A 27,277-nucleotide genomic window follows, 5' to 3' on the forward strand; every position below is an offset into this window, starting at 1 on the left:
AAGGAAAACAGAGCAAGCGGAGGGAGAATTCACTAAAGACAGGCCTTCACAGGCCTCCTGGCCTGACCCTTGAAGTTCCAGATGTTCCAGATGAGTGATTAGAGGGCCATGTAAGGAGAGGAATGTGTGCATGGGGACAGAACTGTGAGTCTGGCTGGGGACTGAGGCTTCTTGTAAGATGCCTATTGGGTGGGGTGCTCATTTTAGGGGTCATGACACCTCCATCAGAGCTAATCTGCTAAGCCAGTCCTCTGAACAGGGAGAGCAGAACACCTTCTGAGATCCTGGTCATTGTTACCTGCTATATTCATTCCCTAGCTTGCTGAATTGGTAGTCTTGGGCATTGTTTGGGTTCTGGAGTCAGATGGCTTGGCTGAAAATCTCCTTTAGGACCCAGCTGTGATGTGTCCTTTTTAGGCCTCTGTCTTCCTCTGTAAAGCCAGAGGACACTAGTAGTAGTGGTAATTAGCAATGGTAGTAACAGTGGATAGAGTAATAGTAGTTACATGAAATAGGAACTCCATCCACCTCCAGAGCTTATGTCCCCTGGCACCAGGACCATCTTGGTTTTGCCCTAGCCCCAGGTCAGCGCCCATCTCCCTCAGTTGTGAAATGTTGTGACCCTTTCCCATGTTGCCCTCTGAGGATGAAAGGTGCATAGCTCTTCCCATAATGATAACATACGATCTCTTTAAGTACTTGTTTGTTTGGTGCTAGTCCTGGTGCTTGAGCTCAGGGCCTGGGTGTGGTCCCTGAGCTTTTTTGCTCAAGGTTAATGCTCTACCATTTTAACCACAGCTCCATTTCTGGCTTTTTGGTGATTAATTGGAGATAAGAATCTTACCTGCCTGGGCTGTCTTTGAACCTCGATCTCAACCTCCTGAGTAGCTATGAGTTCAGGCCTAAGCCACTGTGCCTGGTGGCAGCACTCATTTTTATGGAAATCTCTGAGGCAGAGAACAATGAAGACATCTGTCTCATCCCTGGCTGCCAAAAGGCAAAGGTGGGATTTGAACCCAGGCATGTCATGTCTGGTGCCACAGACTACACGCTTTCTCCCCAGTTAGTATGGAAGCCATTGCAGCTGCAAGAAATTAAGCTTTCCCTCTTGCAGGAGAGTAGTGGGCAAGCAATGGAGGCAGTATGGCTAGCCTGGGTACCTGCTAACCTCCCTGGATGCACCCAGCCTAGACTACTTTCTCTTTTCCATTGTGCCCACTCCTGTGCTAGTGGGGTAAGCAATCCCTGATGGCCAGGGATTACTTCCCATCTCCAAAGCCTGGGGCTGATGGAGCTGCCCCTCCCCTCTGTGCCCTGGAAACAGCACCCAGTACCACTCAGTTAAAGTCCCTACCATGTGAGGGTCACTCTCCAGAACACTGATTCCTAGAGCATCTCTGTGCCTCTGCTTTGGCAAAGAGGAGACTAAGGATTAGGTGCTGGTGGCTCATGCCTGTAGTCCTAGCTACTCAGGAGCCTGAGATTTGAGGATTGCAGTGATCAGCCAGCCCTGGCAAGAAAGTCCATGAGACTCCTATCTCCAATTAATCACTCTAAAATGCTGGAAGTACAGCTGTGGCTCAAATGATAAAGCACCAGCCTTGAATGAAAAAGCTCAGAGGTGTACCTAGGCCCTGAGTTCAAGCCCTAGTACCAGCACAAAGCAAACAAACCAAAAAGAAAAAAAAGACAAAAAAAGGAAACGAGAATAGAGGCTCAAAAAGGTAAAGCTACATATCTAAGAGCCCAAGGACCACAGTTGTGGGGCAGTACAGGGATTGAAGTCTTGAGGACTCCCCCCCACCCCCTTCTTCTCTCTGCCCCAGGCTTTGTGCTGGGGGAGCTTAGCTGGAAATCACCTCTCTGCCTGCCCCTCAACCCAGGCAGATGGGCCCATTGCAGACAAGAGCCAGACAAAAGCCCAGATACCTTTCCAGCCCAGCAGCACCCCTGGGGCTTTGCCCCCTGCCTGGGCACGCCTAGGGGCAGGGGCCCAGCTGTCTGCTCACCCTCCCCCACTCCCCCAGGACTTGCTCTTGTCAGAGCAGACTCTGGGGGCTGCACAGGGGCTTGGGGGCTGGCAGGCTGGGACCCTCGGGAGTGTATCCATAGCAACTAGCTCTCAGAGGACTGGGTTCCTGTGGGGCCAAGGATGCTGTCGGCTGGAACAGGAAGCGTGGAAGCTTCCACCTCCCCCATCTATGGATAATAACAACCTTGCCCACCCCAAGGGCAGGCCCTGGCCCTCCAGGGCCTTGAGGCGCTTTCAGTGCTGGGGTGGGGGTGGGGGCCTGAGTGTTCTACCCTGTTTTATAGCCAAGTGAAGGGGTTTCTAGGCTGAAGGGTAGGCTTATGTCCAGGTCAAACTGGCTTTCTGTTACCCAGACTTAGAACTGTCCAGGGGTGTTTGGAACCCGGAGCTGAGGATGGCGGCTCAGATAGCAAGTGCCAGAGGGATTCTGCTGGGCATAGGGCCCCAGTCCTTCGAGACCTCTTAGAACTCCACTTTCTCTACCTCTCTAATGTGGGAAAGTTGCCTGCACTAGGACTGCAACCATGGAAACTCAGTATCTCTGGCCCTCCCCTTCTCTCTCTCTCTCCCTCTCTAAAGGTGCTGGTCTTCCCTGTCCCACCTCAATTTTTCTCTGGGGGCCTCTTTCTGTTCTAAGGCTGCTGGGCTGTGGGGAGAGGCCGTCTCTGGCCACAGGCCTCAGACTTTAGCTTTGGTGCTCTTGAGCTAGGTCCCAAGGATGGGCCTTCTGACAGAGGAAGCACTTTGAATGCCAAGTTCCACCTTTCTGTAATTGTTTCCTGGTGGGGCTGAAGCTCCGAGGGAGAGGAGGTCTCTGGGGGCATAGAGACCCTGTAGATGTTGGAGTGAAGAGGGGGGCTAAGTGTGGAGGTGTCCGTGCTAGTGAGTCTGAATGTCTGTGTGTGCATGTGCACCTACATACTAATGTACACTCATGCATCATGTGTATTGGGTGGTTGGTTCCTGCACTTTTGTCAGAGGTTCCTGGGCCTCTAGGGTTTGGGTGTCAGGGTTCTAGTGAGAGTGGAAGGTCTGTGTGTCTCTAGGGACAAGTTTGGATAGGTGCACCTGTGCTCCCCAGGGGATCCATGAGAATGTTTCCACTTCTCTGGGCCTGTTTCACATTAGACAGGTTGCGTGTTATAGTCCTAGGTTACAAGGAGAAGACTGGAGTATGTGCAGGGGTTGTGGCTCTACGAGGGTACTGCATGTAAATGCAACTATGTGTGCTGGCAGATCTGTGTATATGTCCATGAGTGTGTGCATGTTCAAGTATGTAAGTGTGTGTGTATGTGTGTGTGTGTGTGTGTGTGTGTGTGTGTGTGTGTGTGTGTGTGTGTGTGTGTGTGTGTGTTGTCAGCAGTTCCTTGGGCCCTTCCCTTGGGAACGTCCTGGAACCTGTTCCCCCACCAGGAAGCACGGCATCATCTGTCTGTGCTGTTTCTGGCATATGGCAGAAGGGCATTTGGGGGAGCCTCTCTTCCATATCTCCTTGGTGAGTTTCGTTTTGTTTTGTTTTTCCAGGTCCTGGTGCTTAAAACTCATGGCCTGGGAGCTATCCTTGAGCTTTTGTGCTCAAAGCTAGCTCTCTACCATTCAAGCTCTAATTCCTTCCAGCTTTTTGTGGTTAATTGGAGAAAAGTATCTCATAGACTATTTCTGCCTGGGCTGGCTTTGAACTGTGAGCCTCTGATCTCAGCCTCCTGAGTAGCTGGGATTACAGGCGTGAGCTACCACTTCCTTGGCCTGTGGTGACTTCTTTTGCAAAGGTAGCAAGACCACATCATCCACCTGCCTGTCCTGAGGGGGTCAACTAAACGTTTTGATCATGGATGGTTGCTTACTCTCATCCCAGTCAGCCATGGCCATGGCCTGCAGAGGCTTCTGCCCCACAGATCCTTGGAGTCTTGGCAGCCTGTCCAGCAGGCTTCTCTTGGACTTTCCTGAAGTGGGCATTCATTCATTCATTCATTCATTCATTCAAGCAGCCAGGACTCTTTTACCTGTAAGGCAGAATGAATGATTCTCACAGTGCAGAAACTCAAGGTGGCTCCTCTCTGTTAGAATGAGTGTGGAGTGGAGCCCTGACAAGTCCCATGGAGCTGTGTCCCCTCAGAAGATAGGCGTCTTTTTCAGTCATCTTGTGTCCCAACCATCTCCCTATAGGTTGGGAGGTGTGCCTCCTGAGCCCTGCCTAGTCTACACCACCTTCTCACATTCACTCTGTTCTCCTAGGGCCTTTTTTTTTTTTCTAGCTTCTGTTTCTGGGGCCAGTGGCCTGTAATGGGACACACGGAATCCTTCGGTTCTCCTGAAACATGGGGGAAAGGCCTCCTGTGGAGCCCAAGCAGGAACCCTAGCCTGGAGCCTGAAGCTCCCAACACTAGTGTTTCCAATTGTTTCATTCATTAGTCAATGCACGTATTCATGAGCTCAATAAGAATTTTCTTGATACCAATTATAAAGTTATAAAGATATACTTTTGTAACCCTAGCATTCAGGAAGCTGAGAAAGAAGGATAACAAGTCCCAGGCCAGTCTGGACTATATAGTGAGACTCTGTCTCAAAAACAACAAAGCTAGGCACTGGTGGCTCACAGCTGTTACCCTAGCTACTCAGGAGGCTGAGATCTGAGGATCACAGTTCTAAGCCAGCCTGGCTGGACAGACAAATCTGGGACATTCTTATCTCTAATTAACTAGCTCGAAGCTGGAAGTAGAGCTGTTCAGCTCAAGTGGTAGAGTTCCAGCCCTGACTGAAAAATCAAGGGACAACTTGAGGCCTTGAGTTTAAGCCCTAGACAAAAGACAAATGAATTAATTAAATAAATACAGAGCAAAACAAATAATCAAAGTTGACTGCTGCTTAGGCAGTATTCACTGCTTGTAGGCTCTAAGGTGATAGAAACCCAGAATATTTAAAGTTGTATAGTTCTCTCTGTTTCTTCAGCCTGAGCAGAGTACTGAAAAGTCAATCTACTCAACAGATCCTTCTTGTATTTTGGCCTTTACTGGCTGTGTCTCCCAAGGGTAGACACCAAATCCTCCTGTCCTCTGTTTGGCTACTCAGGGTGCAGTGTGGGAGCAGACAAGTCAATCAACCACAACATAGTGGTGCATCCACTACCCAAGTGCTTTAGTGTGAGCTGAGGTGAGTGGGTGAGGGAGGGACTGAACTCACCCTGAGGTGGAAGGAAGAGACTTCTCAAAACATTGGCCAAGAGAGGGTGTCCAGGGGAGGAAGCAGCAAGGACTCAGGGAACTTTGGGTGGAGATGGGGCCCAGGTGGGAGCTGAGATTGCCCAGCTTTCTGGTGACTTGTCCTAGTTGCATGATTTAGGTTTGGACCTAGGCCCTTGCCTAGGAATCAATCACTAGTCCCTCTTCAGAGCTAAGAGAGGCCCTGTCCTCCAAGAAGCCAAAGCTTTCTTTGGACAACTTGCATATGTTGTGTTCCAACACTGCCCTTTATCCTTCAGGAGGAAAGGAATACCACAGTCTTCCTTCCAGACAGGACACACCAGCTCTGCCTCCAGGCAGCAGGTTTCATAGCTCCTCAGGTTTAGTTGTAAGAATAAAGTTCACGCTTTACAAGTCTTCAAAAAGTTGTGATACTCGCTCTGATTTTCATTTTCCTAGCCCCATCTCCAAAGGCAGCTGATGTAGTCCTTACATATGGAAACAGCTATGAATCACCTCCACAGCCACCCTCAATGCCAGAGTTGTCAAGAGCAGTGTCCCTGCTCAGCCCATCTGGTTCTTGGGTGGGTCAGTGGTTGAGGAGGTTATTGGGTGGGTAGAAAAGTGAATGGATGGTGGATGGATAGGTAGATGGGTAGGATGATGGGTGGACTGATGTGTAGGTAGTTCTCTGGGTGAATGGGTAGATAGATAGATGATGCATGTATACATAGATGGACATATAGGTAGGCAGGGGTAGGTAAGGAGATGGGGTGATGGATGGGTAGATGAAAGATGGGTAGATTGGTGAATGGGTAGATAAATGTGTAGATAGATGGGCAGCTGGCTTTACTTATCCTAATAAGGTTGACCTTGGGTTATGACAAGAGAAGTTACTCCTCTTGAATATCACCTGTGTTCCTTCCCCAGGCTAGTGGAGTTGGATGGACAGGAAATTGAGAAGGGAATAGCTTAGAGGTACCATTCTGGGAAGTCTTGAGCTAGGCTGTTGAGAAACTTTTGATTTCTGCTTTTGCCTGCCTCTCAACTCTCTAACTCTTTTCTTTTTGGTTTCCAAATAGAAAAAGACATACCAGTGCATCAAGTGCCAGATGACCTTCGAGAACGAGAGAGAGATTCAAATCCATGTTGCCAACCATATGATTGGTAAGATCTCAGCTCCCCACGCCCCACTCTGCCATGCGGGGGCCTCTCATCATGCTTTGAAATGTACACTTCTAATCATCGTCATTTCCTGGCTTTTAGGACAGAGGACAGTCACCACTGCTGTTTCTGGGAGTCAAGATGGCAGGGTAGAGTGCTTTATCCACTGAGCCTTCTTGTCGAAGCCTCACTCACATTACGAACGAACTTTTGACAATCGCCTCCATTTCCCGGCATAAATTTCCCTCCATTTCTAAAACGGAGTGCTTTTCAGTTGCCAAGCACTCAGGGGCAATTATGCTTCAATTTTGTATGTCATGACATTGAATAGACATAACTGCTCGTATTTCCCACTCAGTGTGGTGAATTCCTCAGGCACATTGTCAAAACAGAACACTTACAAAGTTATTCCCATCCTTTTTCCTATTCCCCTTCAAGTGGATTTGGATTTGGAAAATGCAGTTTTACTAGAAGGGGAGCTTTCAAAAGCCCACGTTGCTCACTTGGGAGGTTGTAGATTTTTACCCATCTTGGCAGGTAGATGTGGGGATTGCCTTGGCTGGAAGCAAGGCATTTGTTCTGGTGTGGGACTGGGCTGAAGGGCTTAAAGGACAGGGTGGCCCAGGGAGTGAGATGTGGTGTCTGTATTTGGCACTCAGGGCCTCAGAGAGCTTTGGGAATCCTTGTAATATGGTACAGCTTGGATCTTGTGTCTGAGCAGTTAGGTATAGTGGCTGGTGGAGCATCCTGAAATATTTTATTTCTTTTCTTTTCTCTTTTTTTCTTTCTTTTTTTTTTCTGGTCAGTTGTGGGGCCTGAACTCTGGGCCTGGGCAATGTCCCTCAGCTCTTCAGCTCAAGGCTAGCACTCTACCACTTGAGTCACAGCACCACTTCCAGCTTTTTCTGCGTATGTGGTGCTGAGGAATCGAACCCAGGGCCTCATTCATGCAAGGCAAGCACTCTACCACTGAGCTACCTTTCTAGCAATTCTTTCTTTCTTTCTTTCTTTCTTTCTTTCTTTCTTTCTTTCTTTCTTTCTTTCTTTCTTTCTTTCTTTTTCTTTTTCTTTTTTGGTCAGTCATTGGCGCTTGAACTCAGGGCTTGGGTGCTGTTCTTGAGCTCTTTTGTTCAAAACTAACATTTTACCACTGTGAGCCACAGTGCCACTTCCAGTTTTCTGGTAGTTAATTGGAGATGAGTCTTACAGACTTTCCTGCCGGGGCTGTCTTTAAACTATGATCCTCAGCCTCCTGAGTAGCTTGTATTATAGGCATGAGACACCAGCACCCATTCACCTCTACTTTTCTTCTAGCATCTTTTCACTGTTGTGTTTGTAGCAGCCATATTATCAGAGAACTCTCTAGCAAAGCTTCTCATGGCATTCATTGAAGAACTGTATGCACATGTAGAACTTGGTGAGTCTCACCTGAGCACACTTGTATAACTAGCAATGACATCAAGAGGGCAGATTGCTCATCAGCGTTCTGATTCCTTTGGTCTTTTCTGCACCTTTCCTTAACGAAGTGTCACCCCATCCTGGTGTCCAAGAGCATGGGTTGGTTTTTTTTTTTTTGCCTGATTTGTGCTTTATATGAATTAATCACATAGTTTTCATTTAGTGGTATCTGGCACCTATGACTACCTATAGTTGGAGTTTATTCCTTCTCGTTGGTGTATAATATTCCATCATGGGAATATTTATCTGACTCCATGGGCCCAGTTTGTAGTTATTTCAAACAGTATGTATCATATCTGTTGCTGAGCATACATAGGTAATCTTCTGGGCATGAAGGAATGTTACATATTTATAGCTAATATATCCTATTTGGGCTGTACATATCTAGTGGGAATACAGGGAGAAGTGGAATTTCTGAATCCTAGGTTCTGAGAAGTTCACGTTGAGTAAGTACTGACAAATTCTCTAAGTGTTCCCCCACCCCCACCCCAGTGCTGCGCATCTTTATTCCACATTAAAAGCCCCCTCATTAATGAAGCCACTTGCGAAATGAGTGCAAGTTCCTGGTCTGCACTCAGCTGTAGTACTGCCCCCTTCAGTGTGGACAGGACCTAGCATCCTCTTTGCCTGATCCCCTTCAGGTGCTGGACCGTGGGCACACATGTGTGTGCGTGTGTGTGTGTGTGTGTGTGTATGTGTGCGTGTGTGTGTGTGTGTGTGTGTGTGTGTATGTGTGTGTGTATGGCAGGCTCACCTGGCTGCTAGGAGAGAGCATGATGAGCCCAGGAGGGGCAGGTAGGACCCTGGGAGCCTGGCCTGACAGGGAGATTGGTGGCTTTTTAATTTCCTCTGTCTGAAAGCCCCCTGCTGAAGTATAAGAAGGAAAGCTACTCTGTCAGTCACCGGCTGCTGAGAACCCTTTCTTGGGAGTGTCAGGAAGGTGAAGATGAAGATATCTCCAAATGTTTGCTTTTGTAGCAGGTGGTGATATGCGCTCCTGTTTGTAAGCATGAAGGGTGAGAGCCGGCTAATTGGACCACAGTGATTTCAAAGGTGCTCCCCCCTCCCTTCTATTTTCCACCTTTCCTTTGTGCACAGCCTGGAAGCTGTGTGTCCTCAGGCAGAAGGCAAAGGGGAGGCTCTAAAATGGAGTTACAGAATGTGAAAGGAAGGTTGGACGGGTATTGGGCCTTTGTGTTGAGACAAGGGCTGCGCTTCCCGTCTGGCTGCTGGCTGGGGCTCCTTACCCAGGGCTGCCTGCGGTGCTATGGGCTGGCCCGCTTCCCAGGGCATGTGGCCACTTGGGGCTGGGGATCCTGCATTAAAAGGGCAGAGATTCCTGGGTGGTGCCACTCAGCCTCACCTGCCTCTCACCCCAGACCATCTGAGACCATCACCAGCGCAGGTAGATGACTTGTGGAGGGCTGCTGTGGTCCAGGGTGAGGAAGACACGGTCCCTGCTCTCCAAGGTCCCATAGCACCCCATCAGAGTTCAGACAAGGATGCTAACAGAGGTCACTCACCCAGCCCTGTGACATGCCAGGCAGTTTATGCCATGGCTAGTACCCTCGTATAGGGTTTGGTGACTTACCTAAGTTGTCTAGCCAGCAAGTAGCAAAGGCAGGTAGAAGTTAGAAGGTTGTAGAAGAGGCCCTGGGGGAAGGGCAGTGTGTTCCTGGGAGGGGCAGTGTGCAGCGAGAGGGCTGCTGATGGGCATCCAGCTAAGCTTGGATGCTGATGCTCCCAGAACAGGTAGTTCCATCAAAAAGGACCTGAAAATTGAAGGATGAAGAAGACTTTTCTCTGGGCTAGGAGGCTGAGAACTGTGAATTGTGGTTCGAAGCCAGCCCAAGCAAAAATGTCTATGAGACTCTTACCTTCAATTAACCACAAATACCAGAAGTAGGGCTGTGGCTTAGGTGGTAGAGTGCTACCCTTGAGCCCAAAGAGCTCAGAGGCAGCACCCAGGCCCAGAGTTCAAGCCTCATGTCCGACAAAAAAGGAAGAGAGCTAGGCACAGGACGGGAGGTCTCACAGTATGTTAGGTGGTGGGGAGCAGACAGTCTGAGGAAGATCATGGGCGAGCTCAGGGCAGGAGCAGAGGTGAGTGCTGTAGATGGGGTAACATCCTGGGCAAAGAGAATGAATTTGGACCTGGGCCACCAAGGGCCTGGGTTGCCAAATAAAGGGGTTTGGGAGTGAACTTCACCCTTTAGGCCAGGATTCCCCTTTTGCACAAGTCAGCTCATGGCAAATGACAGCCTGCAGTGGCTGCTCCCTGGGGCCCAGGCGAGCGTTCCCAGGCTCCCCACCCCCCCCCCAACCCCCAGCCCCACTGTGTCACACAGGGCTGCTGGCTTATTTGTGTCCCCAGCTTGGTCCCTAGAGGTTTCTGGGTGTACAGCCTGGAGCTAGGACACTAGGGAGCTATTGAAGGTTTTGGAGCAGGGTTGTGGCCTGAGCTGTGCTGAGTACTGGAGGAGAATGAATTTGCAGTGATTGGGGTGGGTGGAGTGGGAGGCGGGGGGATGGAAGAGAACCAGAGAACAGGTCTTGCTTGATCAGATCCAGAGCTATGGCGCCCACGGAGGGGGGAGAGAAGGGAGAAGGGAGGCGCATAGACTTGTGGCTGGGCTGTGTGCAGGCACAGGCAGTCCAGGGGCATGGCTTGCATTGAGCTCTGCAGTCCCAGTCAATCTGCTGGGCCCAGTGTCCCTGTGGACAGCTTCTTTGGCTAAATGGAGGCGTTCAGAGTGGCCGGCTGGAGCTGGCCCTGGTTTCCCTTAGCGGCACCACAGGGACAGTCGGGTGCATGTGGTCCTGTTCAGATCATAAACTTGGGGCACATGGGAGAGGGTCTGAGGCTGGTCTCCTGGGGACCCAGGCTGCCGGAGACCACCCCCGGGGCTCATAAACTGGTCTTTTTCTAGAGAAGCCTATGTGCAGCTCTACAGCCTAGACCCTGGGAGTTGGGATGATGCAGGTCCCCGTCTCCTTGGAAACATTCCCTGGCACCTCTCATCTTGGGAGGGAGTGATTTGGATCTGCTAGAAAGGCAAGGGTCTTTGGAAACCTTTTGAGCAATGTGATCGCCTTTGAAATCCCTCCTCCCCCCAGGGACTGAGGTCCTTCCCTGGGCCTCCCCTAGCCTTTGAAATATCCTTCCACCTCCCCTCCCCCACAGAAACCCAGAGACAGTGAACAGCTCAGTGCTGTGGCCTCCTGCTGGGATGACCTGGCTCTGCCCAGCCACCCCTTCCCCACCTCTCTCTGTCCCCCAAGTCCCTGGGAAATCAGCTCTCGAGAGCCAGGAGATTTGTAGGAGGCCTGGGCAGTGGCAGTTTGCCCTGTGGTGGGAAGGGAGGATTGTGGGTCTTCAAGTACCTGTGAGGTGTGCTGCCTGATCAGTGCACGCCCCACCCCTCCCACCCCCAACAGGGCCTGAACCTGGAGCCCCGGGGTACTTGGGAATCTGCAGGATGTGTGTCCTTAAGGTGCTTTGAGATGGGGATGGTGAATAAGGAGTGGCTGGATGAGGGCTTTGAGCTAACAAGCTTCCTGAGACCTGGGGTGGCAGGTGGTGATGGTGGTGGTGAGTCAGCCTCTGGGCCCCTGGACATCCTTGATTGGTGCCTCATTTGCTCCCTGAGGAGGATGAGGTTGGGAAGGGACGTTGTCCTCAGGGCATCCAGCAGGACCCTTTGCTCTGAGAGTTCTTGTCCCCTGTCCCTGGGTACCTCTCAGAACTGAGCTTTGCTGTGGCGAGCCAAGAACTGTGAAGGGAGTAGACATTTATTTGGAGTCTGATCCTCCTGCTTCCCAAGCAGGCCTTGTCCTCTTTCTGCACTTTGAATGGGAAGGATAGAGAGAGAGAGAGATAGAAGGAGACAGGGACAGAGAAAGGGAGGGAGGGATGGGGGAGCTGCTGTCAGAGAGAGAGAAACATGTGAGACCGAAGGGGAGACAGGCAGAAATCTGCTCTCCTTTCCCAATCTTTCATCCCAGAAAATGCCCCAGGCTGCCTGGCAGACCTGTAGTTTTTGTTGGGAGAGGAATGGCTTGTCCAAGGGAGAGGTCTGGAGATGAAGAGTTATAGTCTCTTCCCACACCCAACACCTTCAGATCTAACCAGAAAGTGACATGAAAGGGAAGAGGAAAGCGTGCTCTCACCTCCTGGCCTGTAGCTCCTGGGGCTGGAAGCCTGTGTCAGGCTCTTGAATGGTGCTTTTGCTTTTGCTAACACTAGGCCCAAACATCTATCCAACCCTCAGAGGTGATATCAATCTCCCCCACTTCTGAAGCTGAAATAGGGTCTGCAATCTAATGCTTTTCTTCCCCCTTCTTCCTCCCCAACTGTCCAAGGCATCCCCAACATCCTTCACCAGTGAGATAACCTGCTAGAGGGGCTTAAGGCCCTTGATTTGGGGGTCTCCTCCTCTCACCCGTGTGGGTGCAGCATGTTGGGCCCCTGAGCTTTACATCTTCCTGTTTGTTTTGAGGCAGGGTCTCACCTTGTAGCCCAGGCTGATCTTGAGCTTGATGATGTTCTTGCCTTTGCATCTCAAGTACAAGGATTATAGACATGCACCACTATGCCTGACTTACATGTTCTGAGTTTTACATAGTGGATGATGTCTCATTTTTCTGACTTTCTCTTGCGTGCATGTCTTAAAGATGGGAACACTCTCTGTGGTTGGTGTTTCCACTAATGGAAATCTGTGAAGTCTGGAATGTGATTAGATTCAAATACTGCTGCTGGGCTCTGGGAAGAGCATCGTGAGTCAGGCATGTCACTCCATGGGTGCTTCCACACCTGGCCCTCTCCAAGTGGAGGATGGGAAGCAAGGAGACAAGAAATCCTAGCCAGAGAAAGTGGGACAGGCCAGTCATAGATCAGACAGGCGTGCCTGAGATGCATAAGCAAAAGTCCCCTTAGATCTGCTTCTGACTAGGCGTATGGGGAGATGGAAGGCATCAAAGGCCCTGTGACCCATGCTGGCCCCTGACAGTCTTCTCTGGCATGGGTACCCAGTAAGTATCAGCCTGGACCCTAGCTCTGTCTCCCATCCTTATGAGTTCTAGGGGCTTAGTAGGAAGGAAGTGGCAGGCTTTCTACAAGAATTGGTCTCTCTTACAGCTGACCAGCCTCACAGGTGTCCTACCTGGTGCTCTCCCAGATGGGGCAGTGCAAAAGTGAGGCACTGTGCTATTTTTCATAAAGGGGTTAGGCATCCACACATTTGGGTATCCACCTGGGTCCTGGAGCCAATCCTCATGGAGACCAAGGGTCAACTCTATTTATACCCTCTTCACAGTCCCTGTGCTTCAAGCCAGTCAGTTTGCAAAGAACTATGGTGCACTTTCCCCAATCCCTTCTTTCCTGCTCTGCATGGTTGTTGAAGATTTTTAGCTTAAAGAAGAATGAATTTTGTTTTGAGTTAGTTGTATAAGCACATGGTGCTTCACAAAGAAAGCTCCTGTGTGGTTTACTCAGTTTCCCTGAATGATAATGTTTTGCAAAACTAGGGTCCAGTATCCTAACCAGGACAGCAACACTGATTCAGTCAAGTTGCAGGATATTCTCACTGATAGGAGACTTCTCAAATTGCTCTTCTATAGTGAAACCACTTCCTGCCCCATCTGTTCCCTCCTTAACCTTGGAAACCACTAATCTGTTCTCCATTTCTAGAGTTTTGTCATTTCAAGAAAGTTCCATAAATGGTTGTGCATAAGTTTTCACTGTCTTCAGTTTAAATGCCCAAGAGTGCAATAATTGGGCCTGTACTACTTGCATCTTTGAAGTTTTAAGAAACTGACAAACTGTTTTCCAGAACTCTGATTTCTGCAGTGCAGCAGAGGTCAGTGTCTCTGTGTCCTCGCTTTGTCCCTGTGTTTTGTTTTCACCACCCTGATAGGTGAGCAGTGCTAGCTCATTGTAGTTTGAATTTCCATTTCCCAGATGCCTAATGATGAGGAAACATCTTTTCCTGGCTTATTTGCCATCTGTTTATCCTTTGATGGAATGCCTCTTCCTGTCTTGTGTCCTTTTTTTTTCTAATTGGATTATTTGCTTCTTTCACATTGAGTTTTGAGTGTTCTTTACATATTCTTGACATGTGGTTTGCAAATATTTTTTCCCCAGCCCATAGCTTGTCATTTTATCTTAGCAGAATCTTTTACAAAGCAAAGCTTAAAATTTTTATTAAGTCCAATTTATTAAATATTCCTTTTAAGAATTGTATCTTTACTGCCAAAGGTAAGAACTCTTTGCTTAGCCCAGATTCCACAGAATTTTCTCTTTTACTTTTCCCCCCAAAAGTGTAATAGTTTTATGTTTCCTATTTTAGTCCATGATCCATTTTGAGTTAATTCCTATGTAAGGTGTGAGACTTTAGGTTGAGGGCTGTGTGTTTGTTTTGTGGTGTGTTTCTGTGTGTGTGTGTGTGTGTGCGCATAAACATGTCTATGGATGTCTAACTGCTCCTGTATCATTTATGGAAAAGACCTATATTGATACCTACATTGATCTTTTCAGAGGGCATTTTGGGAATTGGAATTCAAGGCTTCACATTTGATAAGCTGGTGCTCTGCCACTAAGCCATGCCTCCAGCCCTGCTTTTTGCTGGTTATTTTAAGGATAAGGTCCTCCTTCTTTTCTTGAGTATGTACCTGAGCCATGATCTGCCTGTTTTTAGGCTTCCGATCTTCTCTGGGATTGATCCCAGAGAGCTACCATGTACAGCTTCCTGTGGTGGAGATAACATTTCCTGTTCTTTTCTACCAGGCTGACTGGGCATCATGATTCTTTCAGTCTTAGCCTCTCACAAGGCTTGGGATGCCACTGTGTACAGCTGCATATTTTGCAAACTTTTCTGTCTGGGTGGGTCTTGAATCACAATCATTCTGTTCTCAGTTTCCCAAGTAGCTAGAATTACAGGCCTGAGCCACAGGCATCAGCTCCCCTACATTGAACTATTTTTGTACCTTTGTCAGATATGTTTGTTGTGTTTTGTTAGTCTATTTCTAGATCATTTGGTGTATGAGTTTTACTCCTGTATAATAGATCTTTATTCTTATAGAATAAGCTGTAGAATAAATCTTAAAGTTGGATAGAATGATTCCTCCTATGTTTTTTAAAATTGTATTTTTATTATCTTTAGTTGTACAAAGGAGTTACCATTCAACACATCAGTTGATTGATCTTATACTTTTCCTCCTGTTTTGATGGCTCTTTCAAAATTATTCTTACTACCTCAATTTCTTTGCTTTCCCAGATAAGGGAGATTGTATTAGGAGATTATTATTAGGATAATCTTGTCTAAATGACAGTTTTCCTCTAATTTTGATAAAAATTATATAAAATAACTATATCAGTCTGGAAAGAATTGATGTCTTTACTATTTTGAGGGTTCCAATTTACGAACATGGTATGTTTCTCCATTTAGTTAAATCTTTGATTTTCTCTTATTTTCTATTTTTCAGTAGACTGTACCAGTAGTTTTGATAGATTTATCTAAATATTTAATTGTAAACAGTATTATATTTTAAATTTTGTGTTCACGTATTTGTCACTCATTCTAATATATGAAAATGCTAATTTCTTTTTGGGGGATAAGGATTTGCTGTATAATCCAGGCTGTCCTATAACTCATCGTCATCTTGTCTCAGCCTCATGAGTGCTAAATTAAAGGTGTGCACCACCACACCTGGCTGATGTTCATTTTTGAATCCTTGGACTTTGCTTAACTCAGTTGGCTGCATATTACTGATTGATTAATTGGTTCTGTGGGGTTTTCTACATAGGCAATCATGTCATATGTAAATAAGCATAATTTCATAAGTCCTTCCTTAACTAAATGACTTTTCTTTTCTTATCTTACTGCTCTGGCTAGAACTTTTAGTACTATGTGGCATAAAAGAAGCATCTTAGGGAGAAGATATTAAGGTTTTTACCATTAAGTATTTGTGATGGCAGTGTCTTGCAGATACTCTTTATCAAATTGAGGAACTTCATCTACATTCCTATCGATATTATCTATCTATCTATCTATCTATCTATCTATCTATCTATCTATCTATCTATCTATCTATCTTTCTATCATCTTGGAAGTGCTGGTGTTTTGAACTTAGAACCATATTTGCCAAGGGAAATGCTCTGTCATTTAATGCACATCCTCAGCACTTTGTACTTTAGTTATTTTTCAGATAAAATCTTGTGGGTTTTGTTTGAACTGGCCTCAAACTAATCTCCACATAGCTGAAATTGCAGCACTACATTACCACCCTGACTTAAATTTTTTTTTTCTTTGGAGATAGAACTTTTTGTATGTGCTGTTCTTGAACTGTGATCTTTCTATTTCTTGTGTAGTTGGGATTACAGGAATGAACAAACATGTCTAGCTTCTACTATTTTTCTAAGAGTTTAAGAAATTATAAATTGGTGTTGTTTTCTCAATTCTTTTTTTTTACTGTACCTATTGCTATGATCATGTGATTTTTTCATTTGTTTGTTAATATGGTAGATTATATTGATCAATTTTCAAATACTGAATGCTTTATGTCTTGCTATATACCATTATTGGTCATGGTCCTGATGTATAATTCTTTTTCTTGATAGCTGAATTCTATTTGCAAAGAATTTGTGAGGGATTTATATGTCTGTGTTTATGAAGAATAATGGTCAGACGTATTGTATTATTTTTGTCTTGTTTTCGTATGGTTTGACATTGCATGACACTAGCTTTGAAAAATGAATCAAGACATGCTCTTTACACTTTCCCTTCATTCATTCGTGTGTGTGTGTGTGTGTGTGTGTGTGTGTGTGTGTGTGTGTGTGTGTGTGTGCTGCTCCTGGGGCTTTAACTCGGGACCTGGGCACTGTCCCTGAGCATTTGTGTTCAAGGCCAGTACTCCACCATCTGAGCCGAAACTTCTTTTCCCCTGCTTTGAACCTCAATGTTCAGATCTCAGCCTTCTGAGTGGCTAGGATTACAGGTGTGAGCCACTAGTGCCTAGCTTGCTTCTTTTTTAAATGTTTGCTGAATTGATGGTGCAACTGGCCCTGGAGATATCCTTTCAGGAAGTTTTAAATTATGAGTAATTTCTTAATTAGTTATAGAACTTTTCAAATCATTTCAAATTTAGTGTGAGTTTTAGTATTTTCTCTTTTTTTGTGGAGAGGGGGAGCAAGTTTCATCTAATTTGTCAAATTTATGTATGTAGTGTTGTTTATAGTATCATTCCCTTATTATCCTTTGTATCTACAGGGTCTATAGTGATACCTTCACTTTTATTCCTGATACTGGAACTTTCTGTCTTTTCTTTTTTCTGTCAATTTTATCGATCATTAAAAAAAAAACCATTTGTTTAATTGATTTTCAATTTTGTTTCCTGCTTTTAATTTCATGACTTCTGATCTTTATTATTTCCCCCTTCTTTTTGCTTTATATTCATCTTGTTCATCTTATTTTGTAGCTCTTTAAGATAGAAGCCCCATAATTTGACACTTTTCTCTTTTCTAAGTACTTAATGTTACAAAACTTCTCTTCTATCCAGGCACTGGTAGCTCATTCCTGTAATCCTAGCTACTCAGGAGGCTGAGATCTGAGGATTGCAGTTTGAAGCCAGCCCAAGCAGAAGAGTCGGTGAAACTCTTATCTCAAATAAACTACTCAGAAAAAAACCAGAAGTGGCACTGTGGCTCAAGTGGTAGATTGCTAGCCTTGAGTACCACAGCTTAGGGGCAACATCTAAGCCCCGAGTTCAAACCCCAGGACTAGCATAAAACAAACACAAAACCCCCCAAACTTCTCTTCCCATAGATTTAGCTATGCCTCACAAATCTTAATACGTAGTTTTGTTTTCATTCAGTTCAATGTATTTTTTATTTATTTATTTATTTATTTATTTATTTATTTATTTATTTATTTATTTATTGTCAGTCGTGGAGCTTGAACTCTGGGCTTGGGTGCTCTTCAGCTCAAGGTGAGCACTCTACCACTTGAGCCACAGCACCACTTCTAGTTTTCTTTTTTTTTTTTTTTTTTTGTCGGTCATGGGGCTTGAACTCTGGGCCTGAGCGCTGTCCCTCAGCTCTTCAGCTCAAGGCAAGCACTCTACCACTTGAGCTACAGCGCCACTTCCGGTTTTCTGGTGGTTTATTGGAGATAGGAGTCTCATGGTCTCTCCTGCCTGGGCTGGCTTTGAACCGCGATCCTCAGATCTCAGCCTCCTGAGTAGCTAGGATTACAGGAGTGAGCCACCAGCGCCCGGCCACTTCTAGTTTTCTAGTGGTTTATTGGAGATAAGAGTCTCACGGAGTTTCCTGCATGGGCTAGCTTTGAACCGCGATCCTCAGATCTCAGCCTCATAAGTAGCTAGGATTATAGATGTGAGCCACAGGTGCCTAGCTCAATGTGTTTTTAGAAAGCCCCTTGAGCTTTCTATTTTGACCATGATTAGATCCTTGAAGTATCTTGTTTGGTTTTCAAGAGTTTTTTTCCTATTACCTTTCCATCATGAGTTTCAAGTTTGAGTCCATTGTGATTGGAAAAAACATTATGTAGGATCTCAGTTCTTTAACATGTGTTGACATCTGATGTGGTTCATCTTGGTGTTCTCTGAGCACTTAACAAGCATGTGTGTTCCTTTGTTGCTGGGTAGAGTGTTCTGTGAGTGTCAGAATCAATGGTGTTGGATTCTTTTGTATCTTTCCCAATGTTCTGCCTTGTTCTACCAGTTCCTGGTATACTTAATTTTCCTGCTCTCCTTTTGGTTACAGTGATCTTGTTTGGTGCATACATTTTTAAAGACTTTGTTGTCAGATCGACTTCCTTATCATCATATAATGTCCTTTTCTGTTTCTGCTAATCACTTTTTTTGTTCTGAGCCTAGTCTATCCAATTATATGGCTCTTATGATTTGTTTATTTTTGTTTCTATTTTTATTTTATTTTATTTTATTTTGGTTGTCGGTCTTGAACTCTGGGCCTGAGCTTGAACTCTGGGCTTGGGTGCTCTTCAGCTCAAGGCGAGCCCTTTACCACTTGGGCCATAGTACCACTTCTGGTTTTCTGGTGGTTAATTGGAGATAAGAGTGTCAGAAACTTTCCTTCTTGGGCTGGCTTTGAACCACGATCCTCAGATCTCAGCTTCCTGAGTAGCTAGGCTCACAAGCATGAGCCACCAGCACCCAGCTTATGTTTTAAGTTCTTTAGTATTTTCCATCCTTTGCTTTCCACTTGATGATATTGTGTTTGAAGTTGCTCTGACGGCTTACAGACATGCCATTTCCCTCACTGAGTCTCTTTTTAATTAGTGTAATGACTCCACTTACATTTAGTGCAATATTGTGTTTTCTGTTCTATCTTTTTGTTTCAGTGAATTTCTTAAAAAGAATTTCATCTTGATTTATTGGTGATGTCTTTATTTCTTTGTATAGTTTTTTTTTAATGGTGAATGTAGGTATTATACTATATAGCTATTAACATTGGCCAGAATTTTCTGGCCAGTGTTGTCATTTCAAGAAGTCCTGTGCTTGCTAGGCAGGTAGTCTACAATTGAGACATTTTCTCCACTCTTTTTTGAGCAAGGGTCTCACATTATGCTCAGGTTTGGCTTGGAGTATGGTTCTCCTATTTGTGCTTCTCTATGTAGTTAGGATGACAGGCATGTGCCACTGTACATATTTATTGGCTGAGAGGAAGTCTTGTGAACTTTTTGCCCAGGTTGGCTTTGAACTGCAATCCTCCAGACCTCTGCCTACCAAGTTGCTAGGGTTATGATAGAAGTGAGACACTGTACCTGGTTGGTCAGTGTCTTCATTTTGCCAGTTCAAGTAAAGTGCAGAAACTTTTACCATCCCATTCATATAACAATGGATATGTGTAGTTAGAGATACATCAGTGTTAAAATATTTTGCTTCAATCACTATAAGTTAGAGAATTCAAGAAGAGAAAGGAAATCAATTACATTCACTATAATATTTCTTTACTATTGTCCTTAAAAAAGGTCCAAGGTCCATTCCTTTCTGCCTGAAGAACTTTCTTTTGTAATTGTTTTATGGTAAGTCTGGTGATGACACATTCTCTTGTTTTTCCTCTATCTAAAACTATCTTGACTTTCTCTTACTCTTGGGATATTTTCACTAGATAGAGAATTGTGGATTGGCAACTCTTTTCCTCCAGCTCTTGGAAAATGTTACCATTTCCTTCTGACCTCCATAGTTTCTTTTTGAGAAATCCATTGTCACCTTATTATTTTTCCCTATTGTAGGTTAATACCATTTTTCTCCAGCTGTTTTCAAGATATTTCCTGCTCTTTATTTTCAGAACTCTGACTATGATATGTCCTGGTAAATATTTCTTTGGGTTTAATTTGTTTTGTAATTCATGCAACTTCTTGAATAGGTATCCCATTTCTTGTCAGATTTTGGGATTTTGGGGGAGGTCTTTGACTTTTTTTGTTATTTATTTATTTTTATTACATGATTCTCTTATTTTTTAAATAGTACCTTTTCAGTTTTCTTATGTTCTTCTGGAACTCAGATCATAAAATATTGTTGTCCATTTTTTTTTACACTGCTAGATCATTCTCTTCTTTCACTTATTTTGTGCTTCGTCCTCACTTTTCTCAATATTTCATTATTTTGTTTAGAATTACACTTAGTTCTTCTTTACACTCCCTGTTTCCTTTCCAAAACTATTTATTTGTTACAACTTTCTATTTTCTCTTGTTTCAAGTATGTTTATATTTGTTTGTTCAAATGCTTTCATTGTGGCTTTTTTCCCCCCAGGGGGGTAGGGGCAATGGGTTCTGGCTTTTGAATACAGATCCTCAGATCACAGAGCTTTGTGTGTGTGTGTGTGTGTGTGTGTGTGTGTGTGTGTGTGTGTGTACACGTGTGTGCGCATGCATGTGAGCAAGATCTCCAGTCCATGTTACTGAGGCTGGAAGCTGTGGTGGGAACATCACAGGTCTGGTGGTCTTGTTCCATCAAAGGTTATGGTAAAACTCCACTTCACCCAGCCTGGTGCTGTGTCCCTCCCATGAGTTCCCATTGGCAGGGTCTCCGGAAGCTGTGGTGATATTGGAATAGTTGAGGATGATCCTGAGACCTTGAGGCAAAAGAAAGCATGACAGATTGTTTTGGAAGCATCAAATGTGAATTGTCAACATGAACATATTTCTGGACATAACAGTTGAATGTGTGAATTAATTATGGACTTATTAAGAAGAAGAGTTATTTTCCTTTTGCAGGGCTACGGCAGCTCTGCTCCTAGTCCTTTCACTCTGGGAAGTGCCTTCTCTGGCTGCTCCTTTGAAGTTTTGGGAGCTGGTGGTAGTGCCAGCGAGGAGCAGGCACATGTCTGGCTTTCAGAAGCTGCTCTGACTTCCGTACTCCCCAGCATTGAGGTTAGGATCAGCTTCCATCAAGCATTAGTTAGTGTACATAGTAAAGCTTTAGGAAAAATGTAAGTTTCTTCTGATAATTAAATTCTTAAAGGATTCCAGAGTTCCAGTGCATACGCAGCACATTTTATCTTCCCGCACCTCTGAAGTCTGTGGCCTTTTACCTTGCTCAGGTGGCACCCAGCCACCAAGGACTCCCATCACCAAACAGCAGCCACCAGCCTCCCACCCCCTATTTTGGGACATACTGGGATTTGAATTCAGGCCTCACACTTGCTTGGCTTGCTTGCTCCATTGGCGCTCTACCACTTGAGTCACATCTCTGGCCTGGCTTTTAGCTGATTACTTTGGAGATGGAGCTTCACAGACCTGTGTGTTCCAGCTGGCTTCGCACCTCAATCCTTTAGATCTCAATTTGTAAGTAAGATTATAGCTGTGCCACATGAAGGCCTTGAACCTCAGTCCACCAGATCTCAGCCTCCTGAGTAGCTAAGATTATAGGTGTGAGTCAAAAGAAGGATGTCCTTTAAAAAAAAAAATCAAATAAATCTGTTGTTGCCTGTGTGAAGGACTTGGACAATCTCAGGATGTGCCTTTCAGGTCTGGTTTGGAAAGGTGAAAAGGATGATCATTTAGAGGCTCCAGTTTCCCTTCCAAGCATTCACCTATTGGCAGTACCCATGGGTACTCCTCTCCTAGGCACTGCTTTGGTCCAGGTGGCCTGTGTGTTGCTTCTATACAAACTGATAAGTAAGCCAGCCACTGGGAGTCCACACAGCCTGTTCCTCTACCCTGGGCTCTGTGACCAGCATGCATCATGGCTAAGGTGCAGAGCTGATACCTTGCTAGCATGCCCCAGCATCTCTGTAGCTTGTGAAACTACCCATGTCCTTCCTAGTTGTTATATTAGCCCAAGTTCCTACCCCATGCCCTGCCTGCCGCAGCCCCCTGGTCCTCTCTAGACCCAGTACCTAAGGGGAAGCACCTAGTCCCAGCTGGCACTAGGGGTGACTCAGCTGGTATGATAACTGTGGGCCTGGATGTGAACTGTGCATGTCACTGTGCTAGTGCTACCCCACAGCAACTACTCAATTCCAGCGACAGATGATGTATGATGTATGTAATCTCACCAGGTGTGTTTCTGCTTGCTTTCTGCTGATGTTCAAGAACATTAGTGACTGTACTAGCCAAGGCTTCCGTCGGGGTGACGGAGGGTTCCCCTCCCCCGACTGGCCTGCATACCATCCTCCAGCTCCAATACACTGGATTCAGGCTCAGCATTGCTGCCATTGTCCTTACCCATCTCCTGGCTGGCTGAAGCCTGAGGAATCCTTTCTTCTGGGGGAAATTCACTCCTATCTTCTGGATGACACCCTTCGCTATGTTTCAGCCTTGGTTCATCTCCTCTTTGTGTCCTAGCCTAATGGTTCCTGTCAAGTAGTGACTGAAAACTGACATCTGCCAGTCAACACCCCCTTCCTCCCCACCTGCCCACCATAGTCTGAACTGTTTTCTAGAAGGACAGCTTATCCACCTTGAAGCTTTGAAGGTTGCTCAAGGTAGAAGGCCTCACCTGTATGAAAACAACTGTGCACTCCCCCCAGGGAGTGAAGAAGCTACGGGCCAGTGCCCAGGTCCTGAGTCCAAGCCCTAGTGTACATACACACACATACATACATACATACACACACACACACACACACACACACACACGCACACAGACGCGCGCGCGCGCGCACACACACACACACGGATTTTTAGATGATAGCTACAAGCAATTTAACCACATGCAAGAGTCTTCTAAGCTTGGGCCACCTATGCAACTGTCCAGGTCCTATGTGCAGACAAGCCCACGAAACCAGTGTTATGTCAGGGCAAGGTTCTTTTAGTGGTAGGAACCCTGAGTTTCTACTCCGTAACTTAGAGCTACAGTATGGTTGTGCAGGTTGTATACAGCACAACCCTCAGGATTCTGTTGCCAAATGGTCTCCTTGGTGGCCCAGCCAGATGCCTGTCAAGCAATCTCTGACAGTGGCAGCCAGCTAGAATTTGGGGTGGGGAGGCCTCATGGTGATGGACTCAGGTCCTTTCTCCAGGGCTGGAATCTTCCTCTTCTTCCTTATGGTTGTAGTGACATGTTTCTCTGGCAAGCCGAGGTGCCCAGGCGCCTCGCAGGTGCTGCTGGGAAGGCTTCCGCTCCTCGGCTGCTCGCCTGCCGGCGGCTCCGCTGTTAACCTTTGGGGTTTGCTCACAAAATAGAAACTCGCTTTGTAGGTCAGTTTGTCAGTAATTTTGGCAGCCGCAGGGCCACCGAGGGAATGAGGCGTGGTTCCCACTTGTCTCGCAAGCTCAGTTTGCAGACTTTTGAGGCGCCCTACCCCAGGAGGCCTGCTCACCCTGCCGGAAACGGGAGCTACTTTTCTCTGACCTGGTTTTGAATCATACAGCAATTCCTGGATGCTGGCAACACACAGCTGTGCCAAGGATTTGGTCTGTGCCCGCCCATGGGCCAGGACCTGCAGTCTCTGCCTTCTACCTGTGCTCTGTGTCCTTGGAAAGGCTGCTGGCTGTGCACCTGCTCCCGTGTGAAAGGCCTTAGTCCTCTTGAGCATGCGCTGGGCTCCAGACTTGCCCTAAGCTGCTGGTGCCTACTGGACTCTGTGTAACCATTCCTTATGCCTATGGCCTAGGCCAGCCTGTACAGCCAGTTCTGTGAGCATCTTTTTTATACATTCTCCTGATCCCCACAATATCATTCATGTTGGGGAGAGGAAGACAGGCCAGCAGTGGCCTCATGACACCTACTTCTCAGGACTGAGGTGAACAGAGGAGGTGGTTGCTTGAGCCATATGTGACCCTGCTTGATTGACTGTTGGCAAGAACGCCAAGCAGGAGAGCAGAATCAGGTGTTCTGGAGACATCAGGGAGGGCTTCCTAGAGGAGGCAATGATCAACTGCACTTTGGGCCCTTCTCTGGCATGTGGGGAACTCCAGGGATTGAGGTTGAGAACTGAGCAGCTCTGGAATGAGACTGGAAGCTGAGGAAGCCGAGACCGGATTGACATAATGGCTTGGAAGTACAATCAGCCCAAGAAGTAATATAGCCACTCTGTGTTCTGCCCGGTGCTAGGATCAGTTGATTGAAATCTCCTCCTAGGCCAGCGCCAAGGTTTACAGTGAGGACACCAGACTTGCCAGAGAAGACTGAGGTCCAGGGAGAGCAGAGGGGAAGGCTGGGGGCCTGAGGAGTGTTGAGGAATGGCTCTTCTATTCCCTTCTCCAGGGAAGCAGGCTGGCAGCCTGTTTCCCACTGCCTCTGAGCTGCTGGATACTACCTAAAGGTCCTAGAGCCCAAAAGTTGTCCCACAGGCCAGAGGCAAGCCTGGACCATCCCTGCCTGCTTGCTGGGGGCAGCAGCTGCCACGTGTGTACGGAACACTGGCTTGGGAGGCCACGTGTCCACACCTCCTGTGGGGACAGTGGCTCCACCCCCTGTGCTGGGTAGCCTGAGCAGGTCATTTCCCCTTGGGAGCAGCTCTCCACCAGTCCCATGTCTGACAGTGGGGACTCAGCATTTTGCAGTGGCAGCCCTATTTCTTTTCTGTCACACATTTGGGTTTTGACAGGGTAGTGGCCCTGGGCATTTCAGTCATGCACACAACGTGTGCCCGCCAGGTCCTGTACTAAGTGCTCTAAAGGATCCCCTGGTGTCCCCATTTGACTTTATTTTTTGGAAGTGTTGAAGTCTGAGCTCTGGGCCTTGCACTTCCTACATAAGCGCTCTACCACTTGAGCCATTGCTCTTCATGCTTGTTGTTTTCCCAATAGGACCTCCAGTTTATTCCTGGGTTCTCCTACAGTACTATTTGTTTCTTTGATAGCTGAGGGGGGAAAAAAGCACCACCATGGCTTTTATTGGTTGAGATTGGGGTCATGTGAGCTTCTGGCCTCCAATCCTCCTCCTCCTGATCTCTGCCTTTGCAACAGCTAAAAAGATAGGCTTGATCTCTCTAGGTTTTTTTAATGGGGAAATTGAGGAGCAGAGCCTAGCAGGTGTCCAGGTGCTATGGGCCAGCCATGGGCTTGATCAGAACACCATGTTGGTCCTACTCACTATCCTGTGAGTAGAGCTTTTGTCTGGAAGAAAAATCCCTGGATACATGGGTAGCCTTTGAGTGTTGCTGGACAGTCACATGCCCTAGGATGTCCCAGACAGGGACATTATTTCACTCACCAAATTCCCCCATTTTGAACCCTTGTGAGAGGGACCACATGGGTTAATGTCCACCTTCCCCTCCTTTCTTTCTTCCTTGTAAACTCCATCTCAGAGAGATTCACTGATGACGCGTCCACTAGAGAACCCCTCGCCCAGGCAGCACTCTAAAATCTCGAAGGGGAGATTTGCCAAGTCAAGTTTGGAGGCTGCAGGGCTGGCCAGAGCCCCGTCTGAGCCCCTCTGAGCGGGGATGATTTATGTCGGCAATGTGGTAGTCATTAGTATCTTTGGTGTCGGAGCCCGCGCGCTCGGGCCTGGGTCTGTGGCCGAGGGAGCCTTCGGGGCCATTACCAGCTAATGGCTCGGTGTGGGCAGAGGAGGCCTGCAGTCAATCTCGCTGCTGGCGGGTAATAAACGTCACCCGCTCCTTTCCTGCTCCCCACGAGGGCAAGGAAGGGGGGCTTACAGCTCCCTGCTGGGCTTCATCTCCATGGCTGGGGGCAGGGACTGTCATGTTACTTCTTGGCTTGAACAAGGATGCTGGGGTGTTGCCTTGGATTTTGTCTGTCTGACCCAGATTTGAGTTTGGCTTAGCAGCTCTGGTTCTACTAGCTTGGCATGAGGTCACTGTGGCCCGGGGAGTGCGGTGCCCCAAGTGAAGGATCTTTGATGCCTCTATAACTCGACATCTGTTCACTTAGCTGTCTTTTACTCAAGACCTCACTCAGTGCACACAGCAAGGGCGCAGGGCTGGCATGCATAGCTGTGTCCATGTGCGTTTTCTGTGTGACCTGGCCTGCATCAACAGACCCCCTCCCCCCTCCTTCCCCTCTGACTAAGCCCACAAAAGGCAACCAACCACTCTTCCCAGTTTCCCACCCAAGCCGTGCTTTGCCTATGTCTGGAGGTCATCTGGATGGACACACATAGCCTATGTCTGGGAGTCTGGGTTTGTTAGCTCTGTATCGAATCTGCTCCCATGTTGCTCGTATATCGGTACCTTTCCTCTCTATTGCTCTATATGAAGAGTTCAAATTGCACATTTTGCTATTGGCTTGATGTTGGGGTGGTCGTGGTTTGTGGTGGTTATGAACAGTGCTGAGTTCCATAATGTTGAGGAATCCTGGCTCTTTGGTCTTAGAAAATGTGTTGGGATTAGGCTCTGTTATTCATTTGCTGTGAGGCCTTGTGCAGGTTCCTTGACATCTAGGAGTGTGTGAAATGAGGGGATTGCAGTCCGAGGGCTCTGTGTAACCTCAGGAACCTCTCGGTGACTATAGCTTCTTGATCAGGAGATTTTACCTGCATACATACTTCCATGGCACCAAGGGGCTCCTGTGGAAAGTGTGCAGGGGAAAAAAATGAACCAATTTGGGGCTTACCAATGTCTTGTTATAGTGTCTTTGGTGGGAGAGGGCAGGGCAGGGTCCTGCCTTCACCTGGTAGTAATAAGGAGAGCCTGAATGAGATGGGAGAGGGCGCAGTGACAGAGGTTCTGTGGTCACACACTCTCCAAGAACAGTAGGCCTGGAGCCTGCACTCCCTGCAATCCTAGGGTGAGCCCTAGAGCCAAGGCCCTCCGCCGAGCCCTGTCTCCCAGGACCTTGTGTCTACCGCACACGTAGTGTCGGCGCTGCAGCTTGGTGGCAGAACAGTGTATGGGAGCTATCCAGGCAACTTGAAAATTTCTGCTAGCCAAGTCCAAAAGTAAAAATAAAAAAGAGGAAACTAGAGAGTAGACTTGAATCCAATATACTTAAACTATTATAGTCATGCCATAAATGAATCTAAAAATTATTGTTGAGGTTTTTTTCATTTT

At 46.7% G+C, this 27,277-nt stretch overlaps 1 protein-coding gene across 6 annotated transcripts in view; it reads left to right on the plus strand.

Annotated features, from left to right (window-relative positions):
• Znf423 (zinc finger protein 423) overlaps positions 1-27,277 on the plus strand; it is a 324,973-nt gene that overhangs the window by 200,554 nt on the left and 97,142 nt on the right. For all 6 annotated transcript variants that reach the window (XM_070011960.1, XM_070011966.1, XM_070011962.1 and 3 more), the window contains one exon: positions 6,294-6,378. In XM_070011960.1, the coding sequence (XP_069868061.1) occupies positions 6,294-6,378 (85 nt within the window). The remainder of the gene's footprint in view (positions 1-6,293; positions 6,379-27,277) is intronic.

The sequence above is a fragment of the Dipodomys merriami genome, unplaced genomic scaffold (genome assembly GCF_024711535.1).
Source record: "Dipodomys merriami isolate MVZ:Mamm:240054 unplaced genomic scaffold, mDipMer1.0.p SCAF_85, whole genome shotgun sequence".
Lineage (NCBI taxonomy): Eukaryota > Metazoa > Chordata > Mammalia > Rodentia > Heteromyidae > Dipodomys > Dipodomys merriami.